This window comes from Pan paniscus, chromosome 17 (genome assembly GCF_029289425.2).
Source record: "Pan paniscus chromosome 17, NHGRI_mPanPan1-v2.0_pri, whole genome shotgun sequence".
NCBI classification, from domain to species: Eukaryota; Metazoa; Chordata; class Mammalia; order Primates; family Hominidae; genus Pan; species Pan paniscus.
This window is the reverse complement of record NC_073266.2, coordinates 32144065-32168670: the sequence shown is the minus strand read 5'-3', so window position 1 is coordinate 32168670 and position 24606 is coordinate 32144065. Positions and strand designations below refer to the sequence as shown.

Here is a 24606-nt window from a genome sequence, read left to right as displayed (position 1 = left end):
TGTCGCTTCCCAAATAAAACATTTTAAAAGGAAACATTTTAAATCTCCATATTTTATTTCATTTCACCATACCTGATGTCAGAAGCAAGGTTCCAAAGCTGACTCACACTAGCAAGAATCACCAGTTTTGGAATCACAAAGTAAGGGACCCACCCACAACTGTTTCCCTCCAGGTCACCTCTTTCTCCCCACCCACATTGAGTCTCTCTTAGGCTGAACTCCCGATTGTCGCTCTGTTTCATGTGGGAGTCGGCTGTGAAGGGGTCTTCCCCCTCCTATTTGAGAGGGGTCTTTCCACCTCTGGTTGGGAGCTCTATTCACAAGGGTTCTTTTCATCAGAGAGCTGAATGAAGGAATTTTTCAGCCCTCAGATTGAGGCTTCAGTGAAGGAACTTTTCCCCTTCAATTGGATAAGGCAGCTTATGGTCCTTCTTGGTAAGTCTGTATTTTCTTTTCCATAGGCGCCTGCATATTAATTTGACTTTTGTGTATTCAGTGCTTGCATTTTAATTGGCTTTTGTGTATTTGGCATTAAACTGAATCACCTAGATAAATTTAGTTACAAATGGGCTTTCAAAGTTGAAAGGCATGCCAAGATATTTTCTAGGACTCCAGCTGATAGCATGCTCAAACATTATAGGGATCATTTAAACAGGCTGTTTTTCTTTAAACTAAAAGACCACAGCTATAAAATTATACACTCCAAATAAGACTCACACCTCAATTGATACACGAGGCTCCAGAAAAAAAAAAAAAAAAAAGACTCAAAGACTGCCTCACTACAAAAGACTGTCTTAAGGCTCTTTCTTCTCTGATGCTTTCCCTTCCCTTCCTAAAATCCTAAAATTTCTCCTCTTTCTCCTTCTCTAAGCTAAATTCCCTTTTTCCAAAACTCCTCAGCTATTCTGGCATACTATACAAGCAAGACACTTAAAAGCCAGCAGATAGAGAAGAAAATCATTTTGATCGCTGTGCTGTTTCTTAAAAGCAAAAGGTGAAACTCCCATGTAAATAACACCCTCTCTACACTAAAAGGAATAGCAACATTCTTATCTTCAAGGACAAAGAATCAAGACCAAGAAAATACTATGCAGACCTTGGTAGGCTAACTCTTAGCTTGTGGGCCTCCTCCTATCATTCAGTCACATTTCACAGTTGACTATCCTTTTGCCAATACAGGATATTGGTATCGGATTCAAACTGCTTTATCCAAAATTTGGTTCACAGCCTTTATAAGATTACCTATTTAAATAAATCTTACCCTGAGCAACATAATGAGACCCTGTCTCTACAAAAATTTAGAAATTAGCCAGGTATGGTAGCTACATGCCTGAGGTCCCAGCTACTCAGGAGGCTGAGGGAGGAGGATCACTTGAGCCCAGAAGGTCAAGGCTACAGTGAGCTGTAGTTGCATCGCTGCACTCCAGCCTGGGTGACAAAACGAGACTCTGTCTCAACAAAATAAAAGAGAAATCTTAAAGTTTGACCCTATCCCATTTTGTCAGAAAAATAATCTGGATCCAACTGTCTTTATATTATAAACTGGTGAGTGTACATGTTTTATAATCTCATAACTGAAATTCTAAAGTAAAAGCTATACAATCTCTATGTGTATGTATATGTGTTTAGAATGTGTTTATGCATATGTAAATGTATTATGTTGTATGTTGTGTCAACATAATAAAATCTGGCATAGTCATCAAGAAATCCCTTAAGAAATTTTATTCCAATTGATTTAAATAAATGAGTGCTCATATAAAATATATGCTAACTAACCCAAATGTTTATTTTTAGTTCACATGACTTAAGTAAATCTTTGATAAATTAATTGGTTTTTAAACTTTTGGTAAATTAGAAATATCTTCAAAATTGTCAACATATATTTTTGCCTGAGCTTACTGGTCAGACAGTAAACATCTGCTAAATGTTTTAAGGTCATGAACCTATGAACCCAGCCTAAAACAAAATGATCTTGTTTATGCAATTCGTTGATAAATAAGATCAATTTAATGTTATTGATTTAATAAAAACAGTTGTCCTCTGAGTTATCATTAAGATACCCATGTATTTAACTTTAAGGTTTTACTTAGGTAAATACCTGGTATTAACAGGATGTAAAATTGGTTAATAAAAAAAAACTTGAAATAATAACTAGCTCTAATATCTTACTTTTCATAAGTAATCCAGGTATAGTAATTTTAAAAATAAATGTTAGGTAATGGTAAATGGAATAAAGTTTACAAATGAAATTTTCATGTAATTTAAAATATTAAATTTATATTATTGTTAAATAATAAATCATTAAGTTTCTGGGTCGTATCCAAATAAGATAAAAACTGAAACAAATTGCTGAATAAACATAAGTCCCTTCTTGCGTCCTTAAATTTTATAAAAAGACCAAATATACTTAGGTCTAATAATCAAAATATAAATTTAAAGAAAAAAATTTGTATGAGAAAGAATCTTATATAGTAAGTTGTTGTCCTAAGATAAAATGATTGGTTGTCCCAAAGTTTTTTTAAAAAGAGAAAAATTGTAGGACTGAGACTGAGGAAAATGATAAAGGTCTAAACAAGTTTAAAAAGATTTATAAAGAATGGGTCTTAGGAAGGACATTTTATGTGTGACTGGGTTTAAAGAGATTGGGAAAAATTTGCTTGTTTTTCTAAAATTTCTAAAAATTAAATGTTAGTGTGAGGGGTGCACTGATACAGGACCAGAGTCTAGTCCTCTATATTTAAAACAACAAGGTTTTTTTGAAATATTGATCTGCTCTTTAAAAAATTACAAGAGGTTTTGATTTTTATTTATAAAATCTGTTTAACAGCCATCTTCTAAACTGCACAGTTCCTATTCCTAACACTTTTCTTCATGAGATCCATTTAGTTTCCCTAGTTTCAAGTTTAAAATGTTGTCCTCTTCATTTAAAATGGTAATTTGATTTCTTTAGGTAAAGTTTTCCTTTTAAAATTTCTCAGATTCCTGTCTCAGAGGTTAATCTTTGCTGTATCTCCCTGCATGTGATTTATAGGTCAGACATCACTGCCTTCAGCTTGTTCTCCCCTTGAGAAGGACTGGGATGATAACTCTCTACTTCAACTTTTTTTTTTCAGATCCTGTAACTTGTCAGTACAATTCTAACTCAGCTGTTATGGCCTGACAGTGAAATGTTTATCTTGAAGGCTTGGAAAAGCAATGTTTTCATGCAGTATAACTTGATTCTGTCCTCATGAGTTGCTACATCCATAACCTTGGACACATTTTTCCTGTGTCTGATCAAGTAACCTTTCATCAGATTTCACTTCCAGGTTATCTTTTTGTTTCTTTGTTTTTTGTTTTTGTTTGAGACAAGGAGTTGCTCTGTTGCCTAGGCTTGAGTGCAATGGTGTGATCGTAACTCACAGCTTCAACCTCTTGAGCTCAAGGAATCCTCTGGCCTCAGCCTCCTGAGTGGCTGGGACCACAGACACGTGTCACCACACCCGGCTAATTTTGTTTATTTCTCGTAGAGACAAGGTCTCACTAGGTTGCCCAGGCTGATCTCCTGGGCTCAAACGATCCTACCACCTGGATCTCCCAAAGTGCCTGGGTTACAGGCATGAGGTGCCGTGCCCAGCCTACTTCCAGGTTACCTAAATGAGCTTCCTATAAAAAGGAACAATCAGACTGCAGAAGGGTTTTTTTTTTTTTTTTTACCTTTTTGGTAGCTTGCCTAAGAAACAGAGTTTATAGTTTATCAATATAATTTCCTGTGTTGCCTTTATTAGGTTTTTGATTACTTAAAAACAAAACAAAACAAAAACTAAGCTTTAAAAGAATTAAGGATGTTTTCCATTTAATTCTCTGTATTGCTTTTTACAGCCTTTTGATTATCACTATGGCTACATGAATGACTTTAATTTTACAAGTGAACTGACTTGAATTCTTTTATTTTATTTTTTTTTTAATTTTTTGAGACAGAGTGTCGCTCTATCACCCAGGTTGGAGAGCAGTGGTGCCATCTCAGCTCATTGCAACCTCAACCTCCCAGGTTCAACCAATTCTCCTGCCTCAGCCTCCCAATTAGCTGGGACTACAGGCATACACCACCATGCCCAGCTAATTTTTGTATTTTTAGTAGAGACAGGGTTTCATCATGTTGGCCAGGCTTGTCTCGAACTCCTGACCTCAGGTGATCCACCCGCCTCGGCCTCCCAAACTACTAGGATTACAGGAGTGAGCCACCATGCCCAGCGAGCTGCAAGTTCTTATTATCTACCTATGGTCTAGACTAGATCCTAAGTTCTAGGTTCATCCCATCCAACTTTCCAATATAAAATTACTAAAACAGGTACTGCTGTATTCTGAAGCCCTATATAAACTTAAACTAAATAAATTTTAAGGAACAAGTCTTGTGCCTGATGTAGAGGCCACACAGAAAGTTCACCAAACTGCCCAAAGCTGTAACTAGAGACATTCAAATTGCAAACCAGGATGAGAAACTGACATTTTTCACGCTGTAGACAGCTTTTCTCAAGATATGGGAACAAGGCTCCCTACCACATGGAATCTCGCCCCTTTTCTACCTTTCTGACTTGACAAAATAATGCTGCAATTAAAATTTCCCAATTAGTAAATGTTATAGGTAACTTGACAAACTCCAGCCTAAGAAATCCTTTCAGTTCATCTAGTTGGCAACCTTGACAATATCCCTGACATGACTGTGTATTCAAATTGTACTGCTGATCCCTTTAATAGAGTTGTCATTGTTTGCTTTAATTCAACCCAGTCAACCACAAAAGACCCCAAACAGCCAAAGCAATCCTGAGCAAAAAGAGCAAAGCTGGAGGCATCACACTACCTGACTTCAAAATTTACTATAAAACTATAGTAACCAAATCAGCATGGTACTGGCATAGAAACAGACACACAGACTGACGGAACACAACAGAGAACCCAGATATAAATCCATGCACTTATAGCCAACTTATCTTCAACAAAATGCACCAAGAACATACAATGGGGAAAGGACATTCACTTCAATAAATGGTGCTGGGGAAACTGTATATCCATATGCAGAGGAATGAAACTGGACCCCTATCTCTCACCATACACAGAAATCAAATCAAAATGGATTAAAGACAAAAATCTAAGACCTGAAACTATGAAGCTACTAGAAGAAAACATTGAAGAAATGCTCCAGAACATTAGTCTGGGCAAATATTTTCTTTGTAAGACCTCAAAAGCACAGACAACCAAATCAAAAATAGACAAATGGGATTATACCAAGCTAAAAACTTTCTGTACAGCAAAAGGAACCATCAACAAAGTGAAGAGACAACCCACAGAATGGGGGAAAACATTTTCAAACTATCCATCTGACAAATATGTAAGGAGCTCAAGCATTTCAACACCAACACCACTAACATAGCTAGAAGAGAATAATTCAAATATTTCTAAGCATGAAGACATATTTAAAGTGATGGATATCTCCAGTAGACTAATTTTGATCTTTACAAATTATATCAATCTATTAAATTATCACATGTACTACAAACTATGTACATGTAGTATGCATCAATTAAAAATAAAAAATAAATTCAACACAGTCATAAAATGCTACTCAATGGCTACGACAGGTTTCACCAAGTTTCTCCCATGGCCTTCAGGTTTCCTTAGTTGATTACCTTCAAAATTAGGTTTGAGGTTTTGAATTATTATTCAAACTAGATTTATTACACTGTTGCTAATTATTTTTTGCATTATGATTTCTACACATTGTTTTCATTTCCTGTCTAATATTTGTAAAGTCGACTCTCCTAATAGAATAATGTTGGCTCAACACCTGGAGATGACTGCCGATGCCTATGAAACTGACAAGCAGGAATTTGATGCTGGATTCCAAACAAATCTGAGAAAATTTTTCCTTCTGACCTCTTTGTTACTCAGATATGGCCCAGAACCCTGATATAGACCCCCATACCTTCCCCCTATTGTAGGACAGAGACAACTAGGACAGGTCCTACTATCAAGGGACAATTAACCTAACTTCAAAATAGTTTGTCACCAATACTTTCAGAAAAAGATTTTGATCAAAAGGGGGAAATGTGAAAGTTAATCACATAAACTGGGTCATTCTTGTCATAACCAACTAAGACAGAGTCAAGAAGCCAGGAGGACAAAGTACTCAGGGAACACAACATTGCTCCAAGCATAGTAATCTCTGGAAGCCTGGCTGCTTAAGCCACCTGCCTTAACCTGCAGCCAGTTTTATTTAATGGCTACTGAAACCACCTCCTCCAACTCTAAGACTAGTTCTACCCTCTGCCATCACTCACCAATCAGGGCTTGCCAGTTCCCCAAAACTTTACTAGTGCCAAAAAACTTTCTTTTAAAGCAATACCTAACTTTCCTCCTTCTTATGAAACCTCCAACCTTCTCTTTGTTCTTCACACATAACAAAGACCACCCAGTCTGTGTGCATACCCCAACTATAGTGTATACCCCAACTATAATTCTTTCTTCCCAAGTAAAACATTTTAAATATAGAAATTCGTCTCTGTAGTTTACTCAACTTCAACATATAGACATCTGTGTTCATAAATATACAAACAGACTTTCCTTAGCTCTGTCCACTGAGAGGGCCTGGGAGCAATGACATCCTAATAGCAATGAACACACCTAGCCCCGGCCACATAAAAAGAGCCACAGCTCTTTAGATAAATGACTGATTCAACGTCTGGGGCAAGGAGAGTTCAAGATAAGCCTAAAACATCTTGTGTCAGAAAACGTCGAAGTGCTCGAAGAATAATAGAAACAATCAAAAGGACACCAAAACCAGCTTGAAGGGGACTCACTGGCCAAACTAGGGACAACTTTAGCACCAAAATAATGAAAAAAAAAGGATTAAAATCCACTGAATAAAATAAGAAGCCATAAGTCCATAAAGAAATAAATAAAAAGAAATTTGTAAAAAAAAATGATATTTTTAGTTTTGAATTACCACCCTATAAAACACTTACTAATTCCAAAGGAAAAATTGTGACTTTATAGTGGAAAAACCTGGAAGACACTACCTTAATCAAGAAATCAAATTTATCCTCATAAATGGGACATCCCAAAATCATGTGTCATCTACTGTGATGCAGTGGCGACGGAAGCATCACTCCTATGATATTTCCCCCAAGATACATAACCTGAATTTAATCATGAGGCAGTATCAGACAAATCCAAACTGAGAGACATTTTACAAAATAATTGGCCTGTATTCTTCAAGAGTGTCCAGGTCATAAAAGTTCAGGAAAGGCTGAGGAACTGTTCCAGATTGAGGGGACGGGAGATACACAACAACTTAATGTGACATATGATTCTGAGCTAATCCGTTTCCTATAAAGGATGTTACTGGAGTAACTGGTGAAACTTGAAATGAGGCTTGAAGCTTGGATGGGAGTAATGTATCAATGCTAATTTCCTGCTTGGAAGGGTTGGTCGTACTGTGGTTGGGCAGGGCATGTTCTTATATGTAGGAAATACATAATAATGTATCGGGGGTGATGAGGTATCAGATTGACAACTTACTCTCTAATTCAGGAGAAAAAAAAATCTTTGTCCTGTATTTGCAGCCTTTTTTATAAGTTTGATATAAAAAGTTTCCAATCTTTACAAAATATCAATTAAAAAAGGAGAAGAAGATCACTCTGTGGCGCTAAGAGAGAGCACACAGGGAGATGATGCAGTCATTTAAAATAGGCATGTCAGCAAATAAGCTCATGGTCCAAATATTCACACGAAAAGTTTAGGTCTGAGCGAGCATTAAAATGCACCAAAGTGGCAGCTTCAATTTCAGCAGCAGAAGGTAATTATGCTGAGCAAAAATCAAATATGCTTTAAAAAATCAAGCATGTTAATGAAAAGAATCCTTTATTCAAACTCAAAATGAAACAGAAACCTCTGGCTTTAGGAAGAGAATGAGCAAAACCCACAGGAAGGAAGATGGGGATGTTTACTCAGCAGAAGACAGTGTCTGGCCACCACCAGGCCCTCCCTACATAAGTGCACTGCCTGCAGGGCTTGAAGGCTTCCCAAATGTCTCCACTAGAACTAAGTGCTGCTCTGTGACATTGTCTTTTGCTCAATCAAGCAAAAAAAAAAACAACAAAAAAAAAACAGGGTACTCAGTCCCTTTTCCAGAGTTCAGCACTCTTACTATCCACCAGGGACCTCTAATCACAGATGTAGGAGAGACTTAGTATTGTCTTCAGAGGGGGTTCCTCTGTAGGATGGCATGAAGGCGTTAATAATCTGAAGGTGTCACAGGAAGTTCTTTAATAAGGCAAAGATTTTAATACAGTGTTTGCTTTCATATATTAATGAATTCCTCCGGCACATAAAAACTGTTTTCATAAAACAGCCTTTAAGAGGCCAGGCACGGTGGTTCACGCTTGTAATCCCAGCATTTTGGGAAGCCATTGTGGACAGTTCACAAGGTCAAGAGTTTGAGACCAGGCTGGAAAACACAGTGAAACCCCATTTCTACTAAAAATACAAAAATTATCTGGGCATGGTGGCGGGCACCTGTAATCCTAGCTACTTGGGAGGCTAGGGCAGGAGAATCGTTTGAACCTGGGAGGCAGAAGTTGCAATGAGCCGGGATAGTGCCACTGCACTCCAGCCTGGGCAACAAGAGTGAAACTCTGTCTCAAAAACAAAACAACAGCAACAACAACAACAACAACTCTCTCTCTCTCTCTCTATATATATATATATACAGCCTTTATGAATACAAGCACTTGGCCTATCTTTGTGCTTTATACAATTTAATTCATTGATGCTATTACTGATTGACTCCAGGAAGAAAACAAACATGTTCCTTCCCTTTATAAGCATCTTTATTCCCAGCACGAATTCATCCAAAAGGGACAGAATCCTACGGAGGGGGGCCCTTGAATCAGAAAAGTTGAAAGCTTAGCTCTTATAAACCAGTATCAAGAGCAAAGAAATTATTTGAACATACTGAAAACTACTTGTTAGAAAATAGTGTTTTCATTAAAATGCATGTGGAGGCTTCAATTATTGAAGTGCCCCTGCAAAAAGTTCTTTACTTAGAAAGAAGTCCCCTGTTAATCCTCCACTGAGTGTCATGGCTCAGTGGAAATATAATTCTTTAGGTTCAAAGTAGCTGATATGGTTTGAATCTGTGTCCCCACTAAATCTCATGTAGAACTGTAATCTCCAGTGCTGGAGGTGGGGCCTGGTGGGAGGTGACGAGATCATGGGGGCAGAGTTCTCATGAACGGTTCAGCCTAAATATTTAACTGTTTACTTAATGATAGTAAATGGCATCTGTATTAATAGGAATTGAATAAAGTAAAACTGATTTGCTTTTCCCCTTTTTATTGTTAATACCCATTCTCAGGTAAGGAATTACCTCAGTGGGAATGAACAGGTCCCTCACAAAGTTTAGAAAATACCAACATTAGATCCACTGACATATAATTACTTTGCAAGAAAGTGCTTCTGTCATTACACCCAGGAAGTAAACTAGCTCCCCCAACAAAAGACTCCAGGATAATATTCAAGGAGTCACCTTTGAAGCTTCTAGAATCATTTAATAAGCCATATCCCCCGGCACCAAAACTACTCCCTGATAATAAGTTAACCACTTTTAGAATCTGTGCTTCTTCAGGCCTTTTAGCTAATTAATACTCTAGAGCTTTAGTAAATTATGACTTCAGTATAGTAAAGGATAGATTTTATTGGTCTGATTGGACTGATTCTATGCCTTTTTAAAAGACATCTAACTTAGGTAGGAGATTTGGCATATTACGTAACTGAATATTTTTTAAAAAACCAAATTGCCCTAGGATATGCTGAGAAAAAATAAAATAGAGAGAAAAATACAAAATAAGAAAAGTTAAGAAGATAATGAGGTTTTGAAGGAGTCAGCCAGAAGAAAGCCCCTACAGGCAGAGAAAGCACTTCTTCAGACAGTAAGTTCCAGACTGCATGTTCTATACAGCTGCAGCAAAGCAGACAGGGGTCCTCGTGGCAGGTGACAAACAAGTGCCAGGTGGTGAGGGGTCTCCAGTAACATTCTAGGGAAGGGGGGTTATGAGGCACTCCAGTAACAGAATTTCAGATAAATCTTAGTTGGGGAAAAGAGGGTATAGAAAGACTGAAGAGTGACCAGGAACTAATCAAAGGTGGGGAGACATTATGTGAGAGATGTCAAGAAGGATGAGTTGAGAAAAGGCACTGGGTTGGAGTCACAGGTAAATGGGAGGGAGGAGTAAGCATGTCTCCAGGACTCTAGTTTGACTGCAGGTTGATGATGGTGCTACAGGATGAGGGATTATAAGAGAAGCAGACTGAACACTGGGGAACAAAAGTGAGTTCGGTTTTAATGTCTAAGTTAATCTTCAAGTGGAAGAAAAATAAGAGCATGAAAGCTTCCATTGATTTGGGAGGTCCTTGGTTCCATCAATTAACACAATATTAGTGATTATCCATGAGGCGCTGGTGAGCTACACAAGAATAGTTTCAGTGCAATGATGATTATAGACACAGATGGTGGGGACATGGTGAGTTGATGGCAGATGAGGAAATACTGTTGCTCTTAAGAAACTTAGATGCTACTGGCGACTTCTGGACATGAGAGAACAAAACAAGAATAAACGGTAGAAGAAACCTACATGCAATGCTAAATACCAAGTGATATTCTGGGCTGTCTTGGGACAGAAAAAGAACACTAGTAGAAAAACTGGTGATATCTGAATGAAGTCTATAGTTTAGTGAATAGTGATGTCAATGTTACTTAGTTCTGACAAATGTTCCATGGTCACCTAAGATATTAATGTTAGGAGAAACTGCATGAAGGGTATGCAGGACTATTTCTACACTATATTTGCAACTTTTCTGTAATCCTAAAATTTTTCCAAAAATAAAAGTTTACTCAGAAATATCTAAGAACAGATATTCCAACAACACTCCCTATTTTACAAATTAAAGTTTTTAGTTCAGGAGTTTCTGAATTTATTTTTAGATAATGTTTGTCTGATTACAACATGATTAAATACTATTTGCAATATAATAATTGGAAAATATAGACAATATACTTTTTATCTAACAACTTAGAGATGATAATTGTTAACATCTTTTCTTACTCTACAGATAAGTGAATTCATTTTAGCCATCATTCAGACCAGTCCCCTGGGGGTCTCTTCCCCTTAATATTTTATCATAAGCTTTTCCTCTTGTGTAATTTAAATTTCTTCAAAGCATTTAAGTGACTACATACTTGTCTACACACAATGTTGTACCTATTTCCTAAGTTGTTGGACATTTGGATTATTAATATTTCCAACTGTTCATTATTTACAAATAGTACCACAATGACTATCATATGCATAAATGGAATGCACATGCTGATATCATTAGGAGAAATGTCAAAAAGTGGACTTGAAGGAAATGTTTACTCAGCACTTTTGATAAATACTGTCGGTATGTCCTCCAAACAACAGAACCTAATTCTACTCCTAGTAGCAGTATGCCAAGACTCAGTCTCCCCCATCCCACCAGCAAGGAGTATGAGCAGTTTTTTTAAATTGTCGTTAATTTGGTAAGTTAAAAAATATCATCACTACTTATAAATTTATATTTATTTGCATTTTAATGAGACTAAATATTTTTATTATATTCATTTTTAGCCACTTTGATTTCTTCTTATCTGAATTACCTGTTTATGCCCTTTGCCTGTTTTTGGACTGAGATCTTGTGTATCTCATTATTTTTTTCTAATTCCTTTATCTATTATTGACCTTTCATTAGCTATAGTTGCGGATAATCTTTGCTAGTTTGTTGTTTCCCTTTTAATCTTGTTTATTATGATGTACTTTAATGTAGAGAGTTTAATTTAGATATGCATACACCTAATTTTCTTTTACAATTTCTTATACTCCTTTTATGTTTATAAAATCCTCACTGCCAGGGCCAGGTGCAGTGGCTCATGCCTGTAATCCCAGCACTTTGGGAGGCCAAGGCGGGTGGATCACCTGAGGTCAGGAGTTTGAGACCAGCCTGGCCGATATGGTGAAACCCCATCTCTACTACAAATACAAAAAATTAGCCAGGCGTGGTGGCAGGCACCTGTAATCCCAGTTACTCGGGAGGCTGAGGCAGGAGAATCACTTGAACCCGGGAGGTGGAGGTTGCAGTGAGCCAAGATTGCGCCATTGCACTCCAGACTCAGCAACAAGAGGGAAATTCTGTCCAAAAAAAAAACAAAACAAAACAAACCCTCAATGCCCCAACACTCAACCAAACAAATACTAATACTGTGTTAGTTAAAAAGAGCACTTACACATTTAGAAGGAGAGAAGCCAGTTCACTTGTTCAACTGAATAAATCAGTTGTTTTTATTTTAGATATTCAAATGTAAAGGCATATAGGTCTGGGATTACACGGTGATTGGCAATACTAATTCTAAAATTTAATCACACACAGTCATTAAGAAGTAATACTTACTGAAACAAGCCTTCTCTTAGAGCTATCTTAGTTAAGTTTTTAGAATTACTATGAAGAGTTTATCTCAGAGAGTTTCCAAAAGAATCAAAAACTCAATCTCAGCATGACTATGTCAGGGAAAATCTAGTTCAGCCAGTCTCCAAGAACACAGAGGGGTGTAGTAGACACCATTAATACTTTAATTATTAGCAGTTATTTTTTCCCATCCCATTTCTCATCAAGATTCTAGTTTTCTCTGCCTTTGTGTTAATAGCTACAAAGAAAGAAGAATGTTAATGTAGAAAGAACATAAAGGTAAAGTGAAATGAGCACAGGCTTTAGAACTTGCTAGATGTGGGTTCAAATTCTGGATCCACCACTAACCAGTTCAGTTTACCTCAAATAAGTCAAATGGCCTCTTAAAGCTTCATCAGCTGTAACACGGGCTTCAGTATCAGTCGCACAGACTGGGCACTCAATAAAATGTTTTAACAATGATTTCCAAAGAAACACATGCTTGTTATAAAATCACTACTAAGAATTAAGGTTTATTTTGCAATATAGATATTTTTTTTTATATACAGGGTCTCACTTTGTCCCCCAGGCTGGAGTGCAGTGACAAGATCTTGGCTCACTACAGCCTCGACCTTCTGAGTTCAAGCTATCCTCTTGCCTCAGCCCCACAAGTAGCTGGGACTACAGGTGCACACCACCAGACCCAGCTATTTTTTTTGTATTTGTGGTAGAGATGGGGTTTCACCATGTTGCCAGGGCTGGTCTTGAACTCCCAAGCTCAAGAGATCCACCCGCCTTGGTCTCCCAAAGTGCTAGGATTACGGGCATGAGCCACCACGCCTGACCTATTTTTCAATACAATTTTCTGTTCACATATAAATATGCTATGTGTACATACACAGTTCTGTGTGGGGTTTTTGTTTAGTATTTTCTTTTGTTACTATTTCTAAGACATGAGGTAAGAGACTAAATCTATTTTGTTTTATAAGCATCCTCAATAAAAAACTAAACTATTTTCATAGAGAAAAATCCCCTTTATAATGCTAGCACAGTAAGCAATTTGGAAATTAGTTCCTTTGTCCTACTAAAAATGGTAAAAATATAAATTACCTCAAAAAGCCCTCAAATAATCCAATTTGCACGACAACTAGCAGTTCATAGTATCTACATACACAAACCAAATCTCAACCTTTTCCTAAACATTTGTTATGTTCTACAGCTGGGGAAAACAGGAACAATATATTATCAGATTTAAAGAAGAGTCAGCCACGGTGCGAACTTTTGACAATGGACCATTAACTATAAAACAAGTCCAACAATGAAAAAACACAGCAAAAAGTTACTTTCTGTTAAAACTGAAAAGCTTCCAACTGGACCCTCCCAGACTTGTTAAAAACAAGAACAAATAAATAAAACCAAAAAGCTATTTGAGATAAATATATACCTGGATGTAATGAAACCGTAAATACTAAATCAGTAAAAAATGTTAGTTTGAAGGACTGAATATTTTTACATTGTTGGCCTCAGTCTGCTTTTCTTTTTCTAGAGTAAATGTTTCGACCACAGAATAAGAGAACCTAAAACAATTTACATTAGTGTGAAAATATAGCTGCAGGGGAGATACAACAACATCATAAATCACAACCTCTCTCTGAGAAGAAAAAAATTGTTTTAAAAAACCCCTGCTGTTAGGGCCAGGTACAGTCCAATTCATTTCTAAAATCCCAGTGTTACATAACTGAAGTATATTTTGATAGAGCTGAACATCAAGTTATATAATTATCAAACTACTGCATTCTGTTTTGATTTTTCAGCAAAGAACATGACAGGCCTGGGGAGGCGGCAAGAGAAGAAAAGAAATTTAAAGCACCACCCATTTGTTTAAAATAAAAAAACATAGCTTTTATTTTTAAAATCATTTAGGGAGAAAAATCACAAATTCTCAATATTTCATCCCAAGACTAAGCCATAGAAAATGGACTTTAAAAATCTCAATTCTTATTTGTCATTTTTTTCAAGGTATTTTTAGGTGTTTCCATTATTTAAAAATAAACACAAAAGCTTACTCAACAAAATGTTAAGGTACTTTAAAAGTTAATTAGAGGACCATTATCATATTTATATGCTTCCTTTCCATAGATAATAACACAAATGTTGTTGGACATTCTACTACATTTGATAGAAAATTTAGTAACAGCTGTCTGCTTGTATAGCAATAATCATAAAATATGTGGAATGTATATTTCCAGAAAATCGCATCTTCATCTGTTGGTTTAAATTTAAAGCATCAGAGAATTAGTTGAATATGAAAAGGCTATTATCTAAAACCTATTGATGTATTAATAACCATAATGAGGAGTATTCATTTTAGAGAAAATGCACAATCTCCTCTACAACATGACTTTAATACAATGCAATCATTAGAAGATCAAATCAGTCTGGGAAAAGCTCACACAAAGGATTATTAAAAAACTAAATAGCATCTCTTTATTTTCTTGTTCACAGAGAAAATTTACAAATAAGTTGTTTTATTTAAAGCCTTTTTAAAAGGCAAATAAATGAGATAACAAGAGCTTCAGATGTTTTTGAAGCATATATTTGAAAACCTTAGATGACACTGGTAAAGTCTGCAGAAGAGTATGCAATACCCTGCATAAATGGTAGATATTATTATCACATATTTTAATTAATAAACCTAAAACAACTAAGCAATCTAATAAAAATTCACTTAAAATTTGTTCACTGTGAACTACCACTGTAAATATTGGTGATAATTACCGTGACTCAAAGGGGTTGTGCTATCCTTGGGCTTCTTTTCCTCTTCAGCTTGCTCCTAGAATACAGAAAATGGTGTTTAGATGGTATTTCTGGATAATTGTTGGAAACACTGAAAACTAATGTTCCTTTTTGCAGGAAGGAAAGTTATGAAGATCCTTGTCACTGAGGGGGACAACGCACACAATACCCAGAGTCTTCCAGTGGGTGCCCAGGAGGGGTACACATGATCCATTTGGACGTGGAAGGAATCCATTAAAAGTATTGCTTCTGGCTAAAATAAAAGAGACAGGAAGCTTTGATAACAGTTAATATTGAGGTTGACACAGGTACCTTCCCTGAGTGGATCCCTGGGCCTGACAGTCACACAGGAGTAGCTGACAGAAGAGGCTTGGTCCTCACCGAAGCCAAGCCCTCCATCCTACTTTTGCTTTCAAAGCCTATCTGGGTCTACTACAGTTTGTAAGTACTCAGTTAAAATGCTTTAATTTTAACCAAACTGACCTTCATAGAACGGACAAGCGACTTCAAAAATTCCTGAAAAGAAACCATAAATTGTGTATGATGAACAATACAAGCACACGCAGCAAGCAAGATGGTGCAGCCCCACCCCATGGCGCAAGCAAGGCATGCTCTTCCTGCAACTCTTGAAGGAACATTTACCATTCAACAAAGACTAGGAAAGTGGCTTTCTCTTTTGAAAGACACAATAACAAAGAGCATTTTGAAAGTGGGTATCCAGATATGTGTCTTATTTACGTCATTTTGTGGCCATCAAAATGTATTCCACCTATTAAAAATTCGTGGCCACCCACAGTGGCTCACACCTGTAATCCCAGCACTTTGGGAGGCCAAGGTAGGTGGATCACGAGGAAAGGAGTTCGAAATCAACCTGGCCAACATGGTGAAAATCCGTCTCTACTAAAAATACAAAAAAGAAAAAATAAGCTGGACGTGGTGGCATGTGCCTGAAACCCCAGCTATTCGGGAGGCTGAAGAACTGCTTGAATCTGGGAGGCGGAGGTTGCAGTGAGCCAAGATTGTGCCTCTGCACTCCTGGCTGGGTGGCAGAGTGAGATTCTGTCTCAAAAAAAAAAAATTGTAATAATTATGTACTTAAAAATTGGGAATGGAATTTCCCAATTTTAAAATCTTTTAAATGAAGGGTTTCAAGCAGGCTTTGAACTTATTTTTGGAAACATAAATATACAATAGTTTTTGGGGGTTTTTTGTTTGTTTTTGAGATGAAGTCTTGCTCTGTCACCCAGGCTGTAGTTCAGTGGCACAATCTCGGCTCACTGCAACCACCACCTCCCAGGTTCAAGTGATTCTCCTGCCTCAGCCTCCAGCTAGGATTACAGGTGCGCACCACCACACTCGGCTAATTTTTGTATTTTTAGTAGTGATGGGGTTTCACTATATTGGCCAGGCTGGTCTCAAACTCCTGACCTCAAGTGATCTGCCCACCTCGGCCTCCCAAAGTGCTGGGATTACAGGCATGCACCACTGCGCCTGGCCAATATGTAATAGTTTTCATTATTTCCAAGAACAACTAATTATCATCAGAGAATGTGAAAATTTAGCAGCTGATTTATACAAAAACTTTTGTATAAATTCAAAAAAATGAGTGTTATGAATTAGTAAGTTTGATCAAAAAATATTTCTTCAATTTATTCTTATATAGTTTTGGGATAGATCTTTTTAAGTTATAGCTAGTGTGGCTGTCAGTCCCAGTCTGCATGGGGCAGACCTGTTCATAGCACTTTGAAAAGCCCCACATCTGGGGAAACTCCTGAGTCCTAGGCAAATGAGGAGGCTTGGTCACCCTAGCTTTGACAACCATAAAAACCAAATCTAAAAAATAGACTGCACATTTGGAAGGCTGAGGCGGGAGGATCACCTGAGGTCAGGAGTTCGAGACCAGCCTGGCCAACATACTGAAACCCTGTCTCTACTATAAATACCAAAAATTAGCCGGGCATAGTGGCGGGCACCTGTAATCCCAGCTACTCAGGAGGCTGAGACAGGAGAATCTCTTGAACCCAGAAGGCGGAGGTTGCAGCGAGCTGAGATCACGCCATTGCACTCCAGCGTGGGCAACAAGAGCTAAACTCCATCTCAAAAAAAAAAAAAACAAAAAAAAAAGACTGCACATAGTGGTATCACAAAGCTCTAAACCAGGTTTTCAAAAATGAATCATGTATACTAATATTTTAATGAAAGCAAACTAGTTTTTAACTGATGAAATAAATACTATTAATTTCATTTTCCTACCTTTTTTAGTTCCTTTTTCAATTCTATGGTTTTAAGGTATAAAAGATAATTTGTATAGTAACAAAATGTATCAGTGTCTTAATTGTCTTTCATCCCCAAAACATAGTCTGGTACCTAGTCTAGGTCGACAAATATTTGATGCATGAAGGCAAGAATGAAAGGTTCAAGAAGAGTGCTTTTCTGCCTGGCAGATTTCACATCCAAAGTTATCATGGATATCTTCGTGCAATTAACAAAGTAGCATTCTGCTAAAATGTACTATAAGCCAATGCTTCTTAACATGCATTTGAATCATCTGGGAATCTTACTAAAATGCAGACCTTGATTCAGTGGCTCTAGGGTAGAGCCTTAGATTACAAATTCCAACAAGCTCCCAGCAGATGCTACTGCCAAAAGTATACGGCCCTCACTGTGAGTGGCAAAGCCACCACCTTTTAGCAGGGCATGCAGTGGGAGTGGAAACAGTCATGCAATCATATCTACCCTGTTCTACTGCAAGTGAGATGATGAACTCCTGCCTTGGGTCTAATTTTCCATGGTAGCACTTTACCCCAGTTCCACCCCTGTTCATTCACTCAATACACAGGAAATTTACATATGTAATTCAAAACAAAGAGACTCCCTTCTACTGCAAAACCTAAAACAGTAAAAAGAAACAGCATTCGAGAGTTGATTATGTTCACACTACAGCTACTGAAGCATTTTTATAATCACTGTGTCATTCAAAAATAAAAAGAAATATATAATATGCTATCTGTCGCTCAGTGAGTGTTTGGTTCACACTTCTGTATTTGCTACTGAAATTCTGCCTAGAAAGAAAAAATATTCCACACAAAAACAACATTACCTCTCACTCTGGATTTAAATTGCCTAAGCTTCCAACATCTGTATGTTCTTTAGGTGGATCAAGGTTATAGACAGGTAAACATACACATATACACATGAAAGATTATATTGTGTATATCAGAATAAACATATATATCTATAACATACTGACCTATGTTTAAACAATTTTGCAAATGGAAAAGTATTTAGTATCATATGGTAGAGCAGGGAAAATGCTGAATTTAGGGCTAGGTGACCTAAGGTCAAATCTCAACCCACCACTAAAAGCTATTTAACTTTGAACAAATGACCTACATTCTCTAGACCTGATTTTTCTCATCTGTTAAAATAAAGAAATTGGACTAAATGTTCTCCAAAGTTCCTGCTAGCTTTAACATTCTTTCTTCTGTCTAGCTAATTAATTATTTCATAAAGGTAATAAATCTACACTGCTATTAATGAACAGAGAGTGAATTTTAAAAAACAAAAGAAAAAATTAGCGCTTTATCTTATCCTTGCAGACAGACCACTAAAGGAAATCAATACAAATTGCGAAAAATAAAACCATTACTGCGATTTCTCAGGTTTCAAACTTTAATTCTGAAAACTGAAAATAAAGTTCCAGAAAAAAATAGTGTTCTGAAAAACAGGGAGATAATGGTTTAAGGAACATAAAATAAGTCTTTGCTATGGTACATTTCCACTCACCAGGTTAAAATCCATCATTTTGGAAGACAGGATTATGAAGTGGGAAAATAACCAAAAAGGCTTAATGTTCTGTTCCCTCCTGCTGGCACTGGACGCATCACATGCTTTTACTACAAGGCACAGTGACGTTTTCTAATTAATTAGTGTCTACGTTTCTCTGTCTATGAATTCCAATCAAGGGAACAAAACAAAGGATTTTCAGCTACTGATTTGTGGTTGGCAATTTTGATTCATCACCTTGGAACTGCCAGATAATACCCCTTTGCTCTCCTTTGCTGTCAGACCAAAGACTCCTGAACACTCAAGGATTTTTGAGAACCCTGCTGTTCTTGTTCCATAAGAACCTGCTATCTGTGCCCCAGAGGGTGATACACATTGGTTTCATGGACTGTAGAAAACAGTGAAATCCTATTTAATAACCCCAGTGACAAACTGCTATTTGAATTTCACCTGCTAGTTCAAGTCCACTTTTCAACTTCTTTTTTGCTCTGATCCAATGTGGGATATAAACTGAAGATAAATAGAATTTGCCTATTGGATAAAAGTAAAGAAATTTGTGGGACTTTTCTCCATCACTCTACTGGAATTCAGACACACTCAGGGAGAATGAAATACTTCCATTTTGTTCAAATACTTGATAATATAGCTACAGTCTCCAAATGAAATCTCTCTAAAGTGTTTGCTAAGACACATACAAAAAACAAAAAGCAAAAAATATAACAAAGCCTTATAAATACATGAATTTTACTGACTGTTGTAAACTGGCATCAGTCTTCTATGAGGCAACAAAATGTAAAGAATTAACTATTACTTAAAAATAGAAACCAAAATAAACTCACCCCAAACATTTTCTCAGTATCTATTTAAGGATATTACAGAAAGATTGCATTACCCTCTGCAAAAGTTGAGTTCAACCATGGCCTTTGATGTCATTCTTTAAAGGCCAGTGGCCACCATCTCAAGTACAACTTTCTCTGCTTGGCCATCAAGCCTCACCAAGTGTGACCAGCCAGACCTACCCCAGTCACCCTGCAATCTAATTGCACAGCAAACCTTATACTTACTGAAATGGAAAGACCTATAAAGTTCTTGCAATCTAAGACTGTTGTTCTACAGACAAAGAAGCTGAGCCCAGCCCAGTGAAGTGACTTGTCTTTTGCCACACAGCTAATAAGCAGCACAGTTAAAGAATAAAACCTGAATCTCCTGACCCATGCCCCAACCCCATCCAATGCTCACCTACTATACTGCCAATAGCAACATCTGCTCGAATCAGATAAGTCATTAAGGTCCAGCCATATATCACACACGTCACCTTCTCTTCCAACCCCATACCTTTGCTCATGCTGCCTCCTTAAGGGGCCCAGATAATTCCCACTCTTACCCCTCAACTTTCTTACCTCTCAAGGTTAGAGAGCATCTAGATGTTAATATATTAAAAAGTTATATGGCCAGACACGGTGGCTCACGCCTGCATTCCCAGCACTTTGGGAGGCCGAGGCAGGCTGATCACAAGGTCAAGAGACTGAGACCATGCTGGCCAACATGGTGAAACCCCATTTCTATTAAAAATACAAAAAAAAAATGAGCTGAACATAGTGGTGCGCACCTGTAGTCCCAGCTACTCGGGAGGCTGAAGCAAGAGAATCGCTTGAACCTGGGAGACGGAAATTGCAGTGAGCCGAGATTGCACCACTGCACTCCAGCCTGGTGACAGAGCAAGACTCCGTCTCAAAAAAAAAAAAAAAAGTTATATTCTCTCCAATTAGATTTACCAGGTTGGATTTATAAGCTGTTTGTTACAACAGAATAACAATGCATTCAAGGTAAATATCTTAGATATTCTTCATCCTTCAAGGTCAGACTCAAGCTCCCGATGACTCTACCTTTCTCTGAAGGGTGACCATACCTTAGAGCACAAATGGGCTACATATGTACTTAGTTGTTTTCCATCACTCTACATAAGTTAGTTTTCCTTTATTCAGCAATAGTCTAAGATCCTTTTGAGAATGAAAAATGTCTCATATTTCTATCTCTCAAAGTTCATAACTCACTATTTAGATAAAGATCCATTGATGTTAAGAGGTTCACAGGGAGAGGGAGAATGGGAATTAACATTTTTTCAGTATCAAATATTTTATATACACGGAGATCATATATTTCATTTTTGTATATTCATTTTGTATATTCAAACAAAATTTCCTTTTTCTTTTGTGAAACTTGCATTTTTATGTAGGAAATTTGAAATTTCACAGCCTGTATATTATTTTGGGGTTTTGTGCCCAGAACGCTCACATACACACTAGACATAAATGAAATCACCCTGAAAAAAAACAGACTTCATTTCCCCAATCACCATGTGCCTACTTTGCTAGTCAGTTCTAAAGCAAGCTGGTGAGCAGAAAAATCTAGCAAAGGGCACCAAAAATGACACTTATCTTTGTGTTGGAAGTTGTGAAAAGACAAAATACGTCAAGGAGTCTAAAGGGACAGAGAAAAACCCTCTTCAAGTCTGCAGCAGCACTACAGGGACCAGATCATAAACAGAGGTTTACCCATACGGTAGAAGCAAAGATGTAAAACATATAACAAATCCCAAGGAAAAGAGGCACTCTCTCAGATGCTGTTAGGGAGAGGATAAACTAGGGTGATCTCTTTGGAGGATGATACCTAGTGGTTTATCAAAATTTACGAGCATACCCTTTTGTACAATAATTTCACTGCAGTGATAGTACCTATGAATGAACTGCAAAACCATTCACATATAAAAAGGATATATGAATAAGAACATTGGATATAACATTGTGTATAACCACAAAAATTAAAATAATGTAAATGTTCACAGTAGGGCACTGTTAAAATAAATTATGGTACATTCATAAAATGAAATACTATGCAACACTGAAAAGAATAAGACCTGTATCTCCAAGACATTCATAATTAAGTGCAAAAAAAGCAAGAAGCAGAACAACGAGCAGAATGTGCGCCCATTTGGGATGTGTGTATGTATGTGTATATGTGCATAAAAGGTTTGGAATTTTTAGCTGTCTTTTTTTTTCCTATGTAGACATACGAGAAACTGTACACAGTGGTCACATGGTTAGGAAAATATTTAGGGGTTTAGTGTATGTGTGAGGGGATACGGCGGATAATTTAATTCTTACTTTACTGCCTGTCTGTACTGTTTTATTTTTTAACCATATGCCTATGTTCTGAAAAGCATAAGAAAATATTTTTTACATTCTATCTAGAAATACATAGAAAATATTAGTCTAGAAAGACATTCACTGACAGATATTAATATTATCATCTAAAATTATTAGATATCCAAGGTATGAAATTACTCTCTCAGAAGAAAATGTTCCAAAACACCCAACTGTGCATTTGCTTGATGTTTTATGTGCATGATCTGCCAACGGGATGTTATTTAGTTGACTAGAAACGTCGCTTGTAAACCAGAAGGGTAATACACAAAATAAAGGATGTTACCAATATTTCAAGGAGTCTAGCAAAATTCAAGCATGACTCAACCCTTCTTTCCACAGTGAATGCAGCCCCAGGTGTGAATACAGCCTACTGTATTAAACTGTTAAATCTGACTAATGAAAATGAACATTGTTACTGGCAATGAGCCCCAAACTGACAGTGCAACGTGGACTAAATGTGCATCTTTTCAATTATGTGTGAACATGCTTTAAAATAATATGTCCCAAACATCTCAAAAGGTAAACTAAGAATATGGCCCTTTAAAATATTATTTTGTTACTAATGATTGAAAAAATTCATTTGCATGGAGATGTCATTAAGCACCAGGAACATCATTTAACAGATATTTTTGAAAATCTAGCTATGCAAGCCCTGCACTAAAAGCATATCTAAGTGTTAAGCACTTCTGGAGTCCAATAAAGGGAAAGTCCCAATGTGGGGTAGAAATAATGGTAAACACATCAGGATTAAGTTAGAAACTGAGTTGGTCTTTAAGAGGAAATTGGGATTTGTGCTAATGCAGAAGAGGCAAACGGTTAAATACTCAGATTGTAGAGTAAGATAACCGAGTACTAAGATAGGGGGGTAACAATCTCAGCAGCTTAAAGAGAAATGATACTGACAATTAATATAAAATACGTGTGGATGGGGGAAGGTGGTCTCAAATGTTAAACAAAAAAATTTAAGAAAAATATTGATTAACTGTAACATGCTTAGCAGGTAAGATGCATCTAGCCACTTCCCTAGGACAATGGTTCTCAAACATGAGTGGGCATCAGAATCACCTGGATTGTTAAAACAGATTGCTGGGCCCCACCCCTAGAGTAGCTGATTCGGAAGATCTGGACTAGGGCCCAGGAATCTGCATTTCTAACAAACCTCCAGATGATGCTGATGCTGCTGGTCCAGGGACCACATGTGGAGAAGTACCCAGAATAACTCTAAACACATCAAATCCTGAGTCTCCTCATGCTCTGATTCCTCAGAGGACACGACACAGCAGAACACAAAGAATGACATCTTCCCCTAAGCCAAGACAGATGCAGGCCTGCCCAAGTCTGGTCCAAGACACCTCTTAAATAGAAAGTTCTTCCCTTATACATTTAGAGCTCTAAACTCTCCTGGAACCGATCTAAGAAAAGCAACCAATCTGGACCCAGGGAACTGGCCCCTGGCCCAATGTTAATCACCCCATTGCCCAGTGAGGCTAATCCTGAAGGAATGGCTCTAGAGCTTGGCACAGACCTATTCTGAACACCTTGAAACCAACCTCAAACCAGATCATTCTTTGAGATGTCTCATTTAATGTCTGGAGTTCATCAAACCACACCTAACCTGGAACTGAACCAAAAGAAAATGTATTACACGATGTCACTTCAGCAACTGCAATGTGTAAATGTATAACCACAAACCGCATGAAGACCCCAAAATCCACATCCAAATACATGCTAAGAACCAATGAAGGGTCACAGATGAGAATGCTGTAATGGTCCACCGTCCCCAAAAATAATCACCATGGAGGTCTTTTGGTCATTCTGCTAACTTTTAAATTTGCAGGAATACATAAAGCTGTCATAAGGAAACAGAACAGGCATGGTGACTACAGGCATAGTGAACATTATACCTTCTAAGTGTCTAGATGTTGCTGTGAAAGTATGTTTTTAGATATGATTAACATTCAAATCAGCAGGCTTCGATCAAAGTAGATCACTCTGTAATGAGGGTGGGTCTCATTTAATCAGTTGAAGGCCTTAAGAGAAAAAACAGGTCCCCCAAGGAAGAAGGAATTCTGCCTGCAGACTGACCTGGACTCAAGACTGCAGCACCAACTCCTCCCTGGGCCTCCTGCCTGCCAGGCTGCCCTGCATATTTCAGACGTGTCAGCCCCCACAACCTGCCTCAATCAATTCCTCTTTTTAAGATAAGTCTCTCTCTCTCTCACCCTCTCTCTCGCTTGCTAGCTCTCTCTCGCTCTGTGTGTGTGTGTACACAAACACAAAAATATCACACACATATACACATACGGTCATCCTAGGGGGTCCT

The 24606-nt window shown here is 37.4% G+C and overlaps 1 protein-coding gene across 6 annotated transcripts in view; it reads right to left on the bottom strand.

Moving 5' to 3' along the window:
* The window catches only part of L3MBTL4 (L3MBTL histone methyl-lysine binding protein 4), a 476247-nt gene that overhangs the window by 335764 nt on the left and 115877 nt on the right, over window positions 1-24606 (bottom strand). For all 6 annotated transcript variants that reach the window (XR_004667534.3, XM_055102573.2, XM_034943563.3 and 3 more), the window contains one exon: window positions 15274-15328. Coding sequence is in view for 4 of the 6 variants with exons in the window: in XM_055102573.2 (XP_054958548.1) it covers window positions 15274-15328 (55 nt within the window). In the remaining 2 variants the exon portion in view is untranslated. The remainder of the gene's footprint in view (window positions 1-15273; window positions 15329-24606) is intronic.